General features: G+C 39.3%; 1 protein-coding gene across 2 annotated transcripts in view; it reads right to left on the minus strand.

The window, feature by feature from the left end:
• PRKCA (protein kinase C alpha) overlaps window positions 1-13,918 on the minus strand; it is a 266,698-nt gene that overhangs the window by 56,097 nt on the left and 196,683 nt on the right. For both annotated transcript variants that reach the window (XM_067464221.1, XM_060763076.2), the window contains exons 6-8: window positions 7,250-7,406; window positions 7,007-7,141; window positions 5,458-5,554 (exon numbers count right to left, since the gene is read on the minus strand). In XM_067464221.1, coding sequence (XP_067320322.1) covers window positions 5,458-5,554; window positions 7,007-7,141; window positions 7,250-7,406 — 389 coding nt within the window. The remainder of the gene's footprint in view (window positions 1-5,457; window positions 5,555-7,006; window positions 7,142-7,249; window positions 7,407-13,918) is intronic.

A 13,918-nucleotide genomic window follows, 5' to 3' on the forward strand; every position in this document is an offset into this window, starting at 1 on the left:
AGATAAATGCAAACTTCTGAAAACTCAAGGTAGTTGCTTTAAAATGAAATTACTTTGAATGGTAAAACATCAAAACATCCGGGTGTCTCCTGGGCAACATAATTGCAGATGGCCAATTCTCTCACACCAGAAGTGACTTGCAGTTTCTCAAGTCACTCCTGATATGGAAAAAAACAAAACAAAACAGGAGGGATCCTTTAAGTTCAAGGCAGTAACTCAGATGTAGGCTAGACTCATGTTTCAGGAAGATGTACGAAGAGATCTTTGCCAATTTGCCAATGATTTCCCCCAGTTCTGGCTTCTGGTGCACAGGAGTATTTGTTGGTGGTTCAATAAGGCCCACAGCAGTCTACATGTTCTTGCAGACTACCCCTTTTTGAGCCTTTTGGTGTTACTACACCACCTTTGGGGCAGTTTGAAAGACTGTGTACTTATAATCATCTCCCAGTCTTCTCTTTTGGGTCTTTGCTCTAATGGTCATAGTGAGCACAGGAAAATCATGTGCTTATATGTTGTTGCAGCCTATGTAACAGAATCAGAAAGGACAGAATGGCATGGGGTTTCATGCCCATCAGCTGCAAACATCAGAAAACAATCCTTTGATCTTTGATCTTGTTTGGGTTAGACACAACATCAAGTAAGGTGTCAACCTCTCAGAGAGGAAGAGGATGGCCAAGTCAATCAGCAGTATCCCCAGGAGCAGCATTTTCTTCTTCCTTGCAGGAGGTCATGGCCTTCTCCAACTTGGGACCAATTCACACTGCAGATTTACAGTGCTATTTTTCTATTTTTCTTATTTTTCTACAACCTATGGCGTCCTCAACCTGTAGGATTTTTTCCTACTTTAGCCATCATGACCCCAACCTATGACGTCCTCAACTTGTAGGTTTTTTTTCTACTTTAGCCATCATGACCCCAACCTATGACGTCCTCAACTTGTAGGTTTTTTTTTTCTACTTTAGCCATCATAACCCCAACCTATGGCATCCTCAACTTGTGGACGAGAAACTTGAGAACATTGGGGTGGTGGTAGCTTAATGTGGGAGTTGCAAAAATAATGGCAACAGTAAAAGGTTTCTGAACACCACCTAGTGGAGGCTCTGGGGAGGTAGGGTGGGATTTGGAGGGGGGATTCAAATTTTAAAGGCCATTTTAATGTGTTTACTATATTTTAATTTTTTATTTACCACATTGTTATTATTTATTTGGTTTTTAACTTTTGTATTGCTTTTTTTAAACTGTTGATTGTGGATAGATGTTAGCCGCACTGAGTCCCCGTGGGGAGAACAGTTTAAAAAGAGCAATACAAAAATTAAAAAGTTAACTTTTGGCAGTATAGACTAAGATAATGTGGTTCAGATAATGAGGATGTTCGGTTTTGATAACCTGGATTGTCTGGCTGTGTAGAAAAGGTCTGAGTGGATCTGAAAAATCCCAGTTTTTCATAAAGGAGAAAAAATGTGCAGTGCCTAGCTTTTGTGGGGTAACTAAGAATATAGGGTTCCAAGTGTAAATGAAAATGGTAAAATCACAGAACGCGGGAAAAAGGGGATCTCCTACAGTGAAGGCTAAAGATGGCAATGGTGCCAACACCCTCCATAGCCTTTTGCCACCTTTTTTTTGTTTCTAGAAGAATACATGCAGATTTACTTGGTTTCATCCAATTTTTTTCCAGGTCATAGCAACTTGCTTCTCCTCTGTTGAAGAATTTTGATTGAAAAGAGAAAGGAGCCTACCTCACTGCACTGGAAGGATTTCACACTGTGATTCTGTTATACAGAAGGGAATCAATGTCCCTGGTTTAGCAACATGATTTCTGCTAAAACTGTTAAACTCTGAACGGTTTTGTGTATGTCTGCTAGTGTTTTATGCTTGAAGCACAATGCAAAAGAAGACAATAACCTTGTCAAGAGCTATCAGGAAGATAAGTAAGGCAAAAAGCAAACTCTGATGGATCCTTTCTGTAAGTCTGGCTGCTGCTTTTCTGTGAGTTTCCATTCAAGTAAGAACTCTACTAACTTTGGTGCTAATTTCTCTTCTATAAATTGTGCATTGATTAGCAGGAAAGGAGGGTCATCATGTTTTCATGCACATCCCCCCCCCCCCCCCCCCGCAAAACAGTAGAGATGTCAGCCATTAAGCATGGAACACAAGCTAAATTTATACAGAGAACTTTGGATGTTAGACAGATGAGAAATCAGCTAAACAAATATTAATGTCAAATTGTTCAGTCGCTGTTGTCCTTATTTTTGGAAGCAACTACATGTTCGCTATCAGCTCCAGCTCTCTCAACTGGAGCATTCATGCCTGTCTCAAGTTCTTGTGAAAAGGCCATTTGTCAAGGCCCAGAGAACTATACTCAATATGCAAATGGAGATTGAAATGACTGTACTCCAATCCAGCACGGCAGCCTTGAAATGAGCAACCAATATCAACCACAATCATTTCAATTAGAAGGCTGGAGTGGATGGGAGAGTTCATAGTACTGTGCATGGAAGCAATTGTCCCCAGGAAAATGGCTCACACTCCTCCATTAAAGGCTCTCAGTTGTGAAATGGGAACACAACCTGCGGAACAGCAGTACCCATCAAGATCACCTGTACAAGTACAATTTCCATTAGTCATTCTGACCAATGGACCTATTGACTCTTCAATAAGACTAATGTCTGTTGCAAGGAGACAATATAATATAAATGGAGAAACATATCCATTTAATACCACTTATGGTACGTATTACAAACACAAGGCAGAGATAAATGCAAACTTCTGAAAACTCAAGGTAGTTGCTTTAAAATGAAATTACTTTGAATTACACTGTTTACTTGATTAACTCGAGATGTAGGTTCTTCTACACAATAGGTTCTTCTTCTCTGCCCTGCTACCAACTATCAATATAATGGAAATTCTAGTTTTCTTTTTAGTTACAATGCTACATGTTTTCAGAAAAATGTCATATTTTAAGGGTGTGAATGCACAGGCATTCGAAAGATGTCCAACATTTCAAAACATACACGAGCATCTCCATTATTGCAATGATTTACCACCAGTTCTCTTCCTTAAAACCCATGAGAGGTAGTTCAAAAGATGCTTTGGAAAGGAACATGTTTTAAGTCTATATGCAGTGGCTCAATCAGTTGCTATTTTAAAGAGGGAATGGATATGTGCGTGTGTGTGGCTAATATCAGAAAGGTTTTCATTATATCTACTATCTCTGCTGTCACTGATTCATTTCTCATGTAATGATTATGATTTTATCAAGTCATTAAACTGATCTACAATTGTATGTGTTCCATTATAAACCGTATGGTAGACTACCCTTTAAAATCTAGGTTTTGTGCAACACATTGCTTCCGAAGTATTTAGCAATTAAGCAGTATTCAACACCCATTACATGCAGAATATAATGAAAATGAGCAATGGAAAACCTAATGTACTGTTTCATTATTTTATACTATTCAGAAACCACAAGCATTTTATGGCTCAAGAAAGAGAACTTATAGGTGAAGCAAAGATATCATTATGAGAAAAAAACAAAGTTATAAAAGGAAAATCTTGTAAGCAAAGTTATAAAAGGAGAACTGTACTAAGTGTCCAAAAACACTCCGTTCTCTTTGGAAGCAAAGCCATAGTGAAGCTCATACAGTGAAGTTTCCACAGTGCTGTCAAAGTCCTGGAGCAAAATAATGGTTTCCAGGTAGATTAAATCATGGCTTCTATATTCCGGTTCATCTGGGGGCCATAGTTTCTAAGTCAGCATAGCAACACAAAGCTATGGCTGACTGCAAAGTTCTGGCATGCTTCTATATACACAAGGAAATGAGGTGACTGTATGGTAATGCAAAAAGCTGATCTAGGGGTGCTTCCACACAGCCCTTTAAAATTGCGGATATTCCTGGACCTCTATTCACACACACCCCAGAAAACGCGCACTTCTGGGACTGGCCCGGGAGAAAACCTGGAGACTCAACCCCCCCTCTGCCAAATCCCTAAAACCCCTTTTAAAAGTAAGGAAAACTTACCTGACCTCCAGTAGAGTGTTGCTGGAGCATAGAAATGATGCACCAGGAGAGCGGGGAGGGTGGTGGGATTTAGTCCAGAAAACTGTGGGAATATGTGTCTGGACTGCAGTCCAGACACCGGAAGTGGTGGGTTTATCCCACGCCTTCCAAGAAGGCGCGGAATAAATCTACTATCTAATTAATTCTCCACAAACCAGGGATTTCCTGGTTTGTGGTGAATTAATTGCGGGTTGCCCAGAACGTCATCTGCACAGCCATCTTTTTATTGCGGAAGTTTCCGCAATAAAGGGGCTGTCTGGACGGGCCCTAAGTCTCAGCCTATGAAGACCCAATTTGATTGCTCAAAAGATAATAAGGAATCTACTCTTCAAGTAGTGTTTCCTTAATCCTTTCACTCAATAATTCACTTCCTCATCATATCAAACTATTTCTAGTCACCTCTTTCTCTCAGGGCAGATCTGCACTGTAGAATTAATGCAATTTGATATCACTTTAACTGCCATGATTCACTTCTGTGAAGTTGTAATTTGGTGAGGTACCAACAGTCTTTGGTATACTAAACCCATAATTATATAGCATTTAACCAGGGCAGCAAAAGTGGTGTCAAACTGTGTTTATTCTACAGTGTAGATGCACCCACAGTATTCCCATCTAGCCCCTGCTGAGAATTTCTCCACTTCCGTCTTTTCTCCAATATTTCTTTGAGATCCTTCTCAAAATCTGCCCTTTTATCCATATTTCTCACAACCTCCTTCTGCCTCCATATGCTTCTTCCCCTTCTCATAGATTCCTTCTAGTTTCTTCTTCTCGTCGACATCATTACTCTTTCAAGTCAAAGCAACAATAATAATTGAGTAACAGTGGGTTGCTGTGAGTTTTTCAGGCTGTATGGCCATGTTTCAGTAATATTCTCTCATGATGTTTCACCTGCATCTGTGGCTGGCGTCTTCAGAGGCTGGCATCTTCACAAACCTCTGAAGATGCCAGTCACAGATGCAGGTGAAACTTCAGGACAGAATGCTACTGGAACATGGCCATACAGCCTGAAAAACTCACAGCAACCCTGTGATTGCGGTCATGAAAACCTTCGACAACAAACGGAGCAACACTCCAGACAAGCAAAAGAAAATGAGGTCCTTACTTTGTAGTAAAGACTAAAACATTCTGAAAGGAGGGATCTGAATCTTTAGGATATAGTGCTTACGGCTCCCTTAACTGTATCATTAAGAGAACAATAACTTTTAATGTATTCCTTTAATTGTGGTGTCATAAATTCTAGTGCTGTGCACATAACACTAGACCAAAAATTGTGCAAACTGGGTTAAAAGATATAGTGAAAATCCAGAAAGATTAGCAGATGTGCTTCGTAGTTAAATTAGAAAGTTCAGTGTCAGGATTACTGAACTACATATTGTCCAACATGTGTTTATAGTCTCACCTCAAATTTCTGCCTCAGTTCAGCATTTCCATCCTCATCAGCTTCTGGTATTGGAACATTGTAATATTCACCCTCTTCCTGGTTAAGTAGTTTGTACCTATAGATAACAAACACAAACATTTCCTGGTCTTTCATGGCACGAAACGGATGCAGACCCTTTTTTCAACTGAGATGGGATCTTGTATGGCAAGTCTACAATTAATAGCTAGAAGTTGCACAACCCCTCTCCTTACTAAGCCTGGGCAAAACAAGTCTTGCAGCTGGTACCAGGTCTGCTTTAGTTTTTCAAGAAAAACAGTAGGAGAGAATGGGTGATTGTCTTGCAATAAGTATCCACAAGCCTTTGGAAATAATGTGAAGAATGATGATTTAGCAATATCAAAGCACTGTGCATCCATTATTGTTTCCAATTTTATCACAACCCCCCAAAACAACAAAGGAAATCATACAATATGATAGAACCTAGCTGCATGGACCACATGTTGCTGTGGCCCAGTCTGGTGATCTGGAAAATAAAGTAATGGGAAAGTGTTTGTTTCTAATCTATGTAATTTCTTCATGCTTGTGAGTAAACAGTATTTCTTGTTGTTTCTTTGTCAGTGTTGATGTGGAGATTATCTGGTTTGCCTAATTGGGAACATGCAGCATATAATTGTCCTTTGTTAGGAGTCCATTTCAAATCTACGATGTATATATGTGTGTGTGAATCATATCTATCTATCAATCCATCCACCCATCTATATCTATGAATGGATGGCTCTTTGTCAGGAGGGCTTTGATTATGTTTTCTTGCCCTCGTGAAGGGAGTTGGACTAGATGGCCTTAAGGCAGCATTTCTCAACCTGGGGGTCGGGATCCCGGGAAGAGAAGTCATGGGGGGTGTCAGAAGGGTCGCCAAAGATCACCAGAAAACACTATTTTCTGTTGGTCATGGGGGTTCTGTGTGGAAAGTTTGGCTCAATTCTATCATTGGTGGGGTTCAGAATTGTAGGTGAACTATACATCCCAGTAGCTACAACTCCCAAATGTCAAGGTATATTTCTCCCAAACTCCATCTGAGTTCATATTCATGCCAACTATGGTCCAGATGCTTAATTGTTTGAGTCCACAGTGCTCTTTGGATGTAGGTGAACTACAACTCCAAAACTCAAGGTCAGTGCCCACCAAACCTTTCTAGTGCTTTCTGTTAGTCATGGTAGTCCTGTGTGCCATGTTTGGTTCAATTCCATCATTGGTGGAGTTCAGAATGCTCTTTGATTGTAAGTTAACCATGAATCCCAGCGATTACAACTTCGAAATGATAAAATCAGGGGGGGGGGGGTTTGAGTGATGGTCACTCCTTGGGTTAGTAGGTGTCTTGTGGCCAAATTTGGTGGCAATTAGTACACTGGTTTCTGAGTTATGATGTCACTCAAAATGAACAGAGCATTTTATATATAGATAGACAGGATATAGTTATGAAACCTTTACATGTTTGACAAGGGTTTATCTTAGTAAAGGATAAATGATGTATCAATAATGTGCGCTGGGCCACCACAAAAACTCTTACCATCCACATGCCGGTGATTTAATGAGTTCTGACACCCCAAAAGAAAGAGAGCCCATGAAATCATTCCTAGTTGTTCGGTCCCAATCCCAAACTTCCACGGACAACCTTCTATCTTTGTCTGTAGGCTTTAATTTACTGCAAAGAAAACAAAAAAAAATAATATTTTGGTATATTTTTGAAACACAATGAAACATACAAAACAACATAGAAATTAGAAGAAAAAAATATTGTATTTTAACTTACAACTTGAATGTCTCGTTCCAATGAGGATTAAGTGTGGAGCGGATGGTTTTTGTTTTTTGTTTACTCTCATTCTTGGGATCTGGAATAAGTTTGAGCTTCACATATGGGTCTGAAAGTCCATTTGGATCCATCGGAATTAGATTCCTTGCATCTCTCACTGTGGATACAAAAACCCAATCTGAATTATAATATATTCAATTAAAATCATGCTTAGCTGCTAGGCATATAGTATTATAATCACGGATATTTAAGGTGATAGCCCCATTATCCTTACCATCTCAGGATTATTAGGGATCTTAAGTTTATGTAAGAAAGAGGTAAAGGGAGAGAACAGGTAGTTGTATAGCCGTTTCATATCACTTTTATAATGACAAATTGGAAGAGAAACATATTTTCCTGCTCTTCCCCATCTCTCCAAGTTGCATTGTCTTCACTGGCAGAAAGGAAATTTCCTATTGGCCTATGTGGAGGAATGGAACCTCTTGCAAAACTACAAATATCGACTAATAGTAGGTACTTCCCTTACATCTCTTCCACATGGTTTGGGCCCAGGTTACCTACAGATTGCCTTCTGTTGTATAATCCTTACCCCCATTGAGGTCTCTGGTGGGCGGGAACTCCAGCCAGCCAGAACCCGACTGGTGACTGTCAACCAGAGGGCATTTTCATCAGCCGCCCCATAATTGTGGAGTGACTTGCCTGAAGAGCTATGACAGCTAAATGAGGTGTTGGAATTTAAAATGCAATTGAAGACCCATCTATTCCGGCAGGCCTACCCAATCAACTTTCAATCAGGAGTTTTGATTTACATTTTATTGCCACTATATGTCAATTCTGTAGCTGTGTTTGATACAAGTTTTCATATGTGTGTGTGCACGCATGTGTGTTTATGTAATTTGGTAATTTACTGTATTTTATGAACATTTGTTTTTTAGTTTGTTGTACTCAAGGAGCCAGGAGAGGCAGGTTGTTGTTGTTAGTAGTAGTAGTAGTAGTAGTAGTAGTAGTAAGAACATTAGGAACAGCTCTTCTTGTTCAGGTTTAAACCAAAGTTGTCAAAACTTGACAACAACTGGACAGCATTCCCCTTTGCAGCGACCATATCTACCAAGATCAGTAGCACGAGATAAAGGAGCATGCCAATAGGAGTGGGCTCCAGATGTTCAGGTACTTCTTATAACTTTCTTATTGGCCATTGCATGCCTCTAATGTATGAAATACGTAAGAGCAAAGAAATGGGGTGGGGAGAAGACATTTAAGATTTGTTCTTAAGCTGAATTTGGATGTACGTTGGAACAGGTACATTCTTAAGTATAACTCCACCCAAAATAAGTTTTAGATCACCTAGGGAAGGGTTATAGCCTTGTGGTGTTTATTTTGCTATCTGTGCCCCTGTTCAGAAGAAGTAACCTCACTTTTTATCCCTGTGACAATTGGGTTTTGAAAATTTTGGCTTGTCTTGGAAACAAGGACTGGGGATAAAGTGGAGACCCCTTTTCCCCGTGATAACTCTTACAGGAGTGGATTTTCCTTCCTAGGGTTAGATTTTCTCTCACTTTCTGTTTTAATGAGTTGTATGTAAGTCCAATTTCTGTAAATTGGGGGCTGCCTGTAATAATAACTTTTCTAAACTTTGTGCCAGACATCTTTACAGCCATGATTTTCCAAAGGCTTTATGGGTAGGAGCACTCCAGATTTGGATCTGCAACTATTATAAATATGCTGTGTAAATATATGTCAAGGGCATATGCCATTTTAAGAGATACAAGCTTAAATTAGACAGTTTTCTTCCCAGTAGGTCAAGAATAAGTTAAACACCTGCTATTCTAACCTGAACATGGAGTTGAGTATCAGGAGAAAAGCTAATGCTGAAGTCGAGCAAAGAGCTGAAATGATGCATTTAGTAGGTGTGAGCTAAGTAAGAGGAATAGCTTGCTTATAAACTTAGAAAACATTTGTGGCTTCTTCTTTTCTTTTTTTTAAGGAAGTCAACTGCATGGATATTCAACATTTTATTTACTATTTCCATCACAATGCTGTCAGTAGAATGTTTACAAAAACCGAAGCCTCACATTGAAAAAACTGTTGTGCTGACCCGACCAAAACATAATTCCAAAAGTACATTATTATGCAAATTAGTTAATGCACTCATATTAATCTCAACATAAACCGGCACATTACAATTCACCAAAAGCAGATAATCTGGATTCAGAAACTGGATTATACTGCAGTGTAGATGGGGCCTAAGTAACAGCATATTCTTCTCACAATGACTTAAGATGTGCAAAAGGCACTGCTAATGTGATGGGCCACTATAATGAGGGAATTTATTGTGGAAACTTTTGCTGTAGAGACATTAGCCATTATGTCTATCTTAGTATTCCCGAAGTTAATACCATCTGTTTTCAGTACAGAACATTCAGTTTATATTCATTTGAAAGAGAACACAAAAGCATTGCTCAGAATTTTAATAAAGCTAAAATTTTGGAAAAGTTTAAGACGCCACCAGAGGAACTTTCACATCAAAAAGAATAACAGGCAAATGACTTCGGGTCTAACAGGATGACCTTAAAATTAAAATTTAATGACTGCTGAAAAAAAGCCTTCTTTCCAAAAGATGGAAATCCGGACTCTCTGGTTTTAGCATATCTCTTTTTGTCCTGGCTTGAAAAGAATATAATAATATTATGAGATCAAGCTGTAATGAGCACTCCTTCCATCACAAGAGCATCAGAAGCATCCATCAAGCCAATATGGTGTAGTGCAGTGGTTCTCAACCTGTGGGTTCCAAGATGTTTTGGCCTTCAACTCCCAGAAATCCTAACAGCTGGTAAACTGGATGGGATTTCTGGGAGCTGTAGGACAAAACCCACAGGGGACCCACAGGTTGAGAACCACTGTTGTAGTGGCTCAAATGTTGGACTAGGTCTGATTCTGCAATGCAGATTTAGCACAGTTTGACTCCACTTTAACTACCATGGCTCAATGCTATGGAATCCTGAGATTTGAAGTTTAGTAAAGCACCAGCAATTGCTAGCTGAAAAGGCTAAAGATCTCATAAAACTGCAACTCCCAGGATTCTAAAGTATTGAGACAAGGCAGTTAAAGTGGTGTCAAATTGCATTAATTCTGCACTGGAGATGCAGTCTTGGATTCTTAGAAATGCCAATTTCAATACCTGCTCTGCCACAGAAACCATGGTTAAGTACATTCGGTCATCTTTAGTGGAAGCAACGATAAATCTCCTTTGAATAAATCTTGCCAAGAAACCCCTTGGATAGGCTCACTATGAATTGGAGTCAACTTGAAGGAACATAACAATAATAATTTGAACTCTAAGTTATGGTTACTTTAAACTACAGAGAGTCAGAATTGCTGCCACACAAACAATAGAGCAGATATGTTTTCCATTGCTCCAGAAGACAGAACTAGAACCAATGAATAGAAATTTGGGAGAAAATACATTTTGTTGAAACAATGGAGAAACCTCCCAATGATGAGGGTATCTCGGATGATGAGCACCAGGTATACTTGGGAATAATGGTGGATTTTAAATTTCCATCCTCATTTGGATTTACATCAAAAGATGGGGGGTGGCTAAATGCAGTACACCGAGATGCCCTCCAAGGTCCTTATACAATTTTAGTTCTAACAAGCAAGCTATCTATATATACCACCACTTCAAGTGTTTGTTTCCTTTCATCATAGTTAAAACTAATTAGTGTGCTAGAGTCAAGAGATATGGCAAACTGCAAGTGAAAGCTTCTGAAATCCTCCTCATTGTTATGTATAAAGGTAAGTACATATGAACCCAGCACCCTGCATAGTTCATTTTAGTAATGCTAAGTATATAATATTGTATCTGAACCTGCCCTATATGAAAAAGGGCAGTATCCCAGTGCTTGTGAACATTCTCACCAACCTGTCTTCATTTTAATTTTTAAAGTTACTGCCACAATAGTTTTGTCCTCTTTCTTCGATGCAAGGAAAACCAGGAAAGTAAGAGTGGCAGACGAATCTGGAAGCAAGACTCTGGGACGCACATGTATGCTTGCTCACACTATGGTTAGATTAAGGACGTTATCCGCTTTCCTTCAATTCTCCCCCTTCTCTCCCACTTGTGAGAGATAAATTGTCAATAAATTTCTAATCTAATGCTCACATAGGAACATGATGTGTTGCAAAAGCTGCATCTATGAAAGGCAAAACAGTAGGCCTTCCATATTTGTAGGTCTGACCTTTGCAGATTGGCTTATTCATTGATTTAATCTCTAGATCAGTGATTCTCAACCTGTGTGTCCCCAGGTGTTTTGGCCTACAACTCCCAGAAATCCCAGCCAGTTTACCGGCTGTTAGAGAATTTCTGGGAGTTGAAGGCCAAAACATCTGGGGACCCATAGGTTGAGAACCACTGCTCTAGATCTTTCAACATACCTCTATGATCAACTCTACTTTGGAGGGCCTAGATCAGTGGTTCTCAACCTGTGGGTCTCCAGATGTTTTGGTCTTCAACACCCAGAAATCGGAACAGCTGGTAAACTGGCTGGGATTCCTGGGAGTTGTAGGCCAAAAACTCACAGGTTGGGAACCACTGCTCTAGAGATTCTTACTAAGGATATTTCTTCAACCTGAAGGACATTTGTAGGTCCTTCAGTGCAATTCTATGGTCAACATGAGCTGGAGGACTTACAAATGCCAAGAAAAGGATCAAAGAGGTGCTGTCCCTCAATGAGAAGAACTCCTTCTTCCCATGAAGTAGAATGGCGACCCATGGCAGCTCTTATACCAGAGGATGTTTTTCCTCATTCCATTTTTTGTAACACTTCCCACACCATTCTGCATGTTCCCAGATCTCTGGAACAGATCTACACAGGGCTAAACGGAAAAGAGGAATTAACACACACAAATCCTGAAAATCTCCAGCCTTTTTTCTTCTATTGAGTTTGTACTGTGATTAGAGTTTTTACTGCGTCGTTTCATTTCTGTTGCCTCAGGGATAATAAAGAAAAAGGGGGCGACAGAGGGGAGGGAGGAGATGCAAGCAGATTATTTGGCCCATGCTTTTTGTTAATGCCCAAAGACAGAAAATCTCAGTTGTGAACCAACACAACAAACACTAGGTAACACACAGGCTAATATTTCACATACTTTTATTACTCCCCGGTGGTAAATCACAACTCAGAATGCCTCCCAAACTGGCTGGTGGAAAGCATGACTCTTCCTTCCCCTCTTTATAAAAATAAGGGCATGAATCCGGTGGGAGTTACAATGGTACACTGTTGTTTTTGTCTGTCAGAGACAATAAACAATGAAAAGCAAAGCCTGGGTATATCACACAAACAAAACACTGAAGTCTGCATAACTTTTCAGTTTTTTTTAAAGTCCAACAGAACTGTCTTTCATTCTGCAATATGAAAGCTGGCACCAGTTGCCCCACCCACTTTGTAACAAGTCTAAGTTATCCGTATTAATTTGCTAAAACTGTTTTGTAATCTTCAGACTGAATCCTTTAAATCTATATACAGCAGTAAGGGAACAAACAAATAAACAATGTGCTGAGGGGAGAAAAACAGAACTGGCATTACTGTAAATCTCTACTAAAAGTGGTCAATTGGATTTGTAAGAGTTCCTGGAAAACAAATCCCCAATTAGAAAAAAAAAGATGTGGGAAAGGCTATCATTGTTGAACTGGGGTTCATTGTATGGCATGAGAAAATTTGTTTTGGATTTGCATATGTGTGCCTGATACAGAATTGTGTCTGATATGAGCAGTTCTGCCAGTGGAACTAAGTACCTGGTCCTAATTGTATTGCTGGACTACAAATCCCATCAGCCTTGTTAACACAGTGGAGAGTCACATCTTCATTTTTGAATTAAGCTATATCACCACCTCAAGTACCCAAACCTAAAAATTAACATCTAAGTTGTATTTTGGCTGTAATGGAAATTAGGCTTGTGATACAAAGATAGCCTGTGCATGCATGGCTACAGAAACACATCAGTATTTATTATTATCTCCTGATTTTTTAAAATCTGTATTGCATTAAATGCTACCCTAGAAAGCTCTCTACATTTCAAAACTATTTTTCAGAGATACAAGAGGACAGAGCAAGAAAATGTGGCTACAGATCTTAGGTAAAAGTAAAGGTTTTCCCCTGACATTAAGCCCAGCCATGTCCGACTTGGGGGGTGGTGAAGCATCTCCATGTCTAAGCCAAAGAGCTGACATTGTCCATAGAACACCTCCAAGGTCATGTGGCCGGCATGACTGCATGGAGCGCCGTTATCTCATGATAGTCAAAATATTAATAAAACATTGTAGCACTATCATTTAACTAAATTATGATACTAATTAACATTCATTTACATATGTCTTAAATATAGATTAGTTATATTTTATGCATCCTCAAACACAGTAACAGTGCTATAGAAGAAATGACAGCAACATTAAATGAAAAACTTGTGTAGTATTTCAGAATTACACTCAGAAGCAACCAATCCTCGTGATGAATAGATAATAAGGACTGCAAGGAACCTAAGAAATTAAATATATTAATATCTTTAGTAAATATAAATAAAATGAAGCATCTATTTGGAGGGAGACATGGGCAACCAAGTTGGTAAAAGATTTGGAAGCTCTATAGGCAACAGTTTAGGGAGCCGGGCACA

The sequence above is a fragment of the Anolis sagrei genome, chromosome 2 (assembly GCF_037176765.1).
Source record: "Anolis sagrei isolate rAnoSag1 chromosome 2, rAnoSag1.mat, whole genome shotgun sequence".
Classification (NCBI taxonomy): domain Eukaryota; kingdom Metazoa; phylum Chordata; class Lepidosauria; order Squamata; family Dactyloidae; genus Anolis; species Anolis sagrei.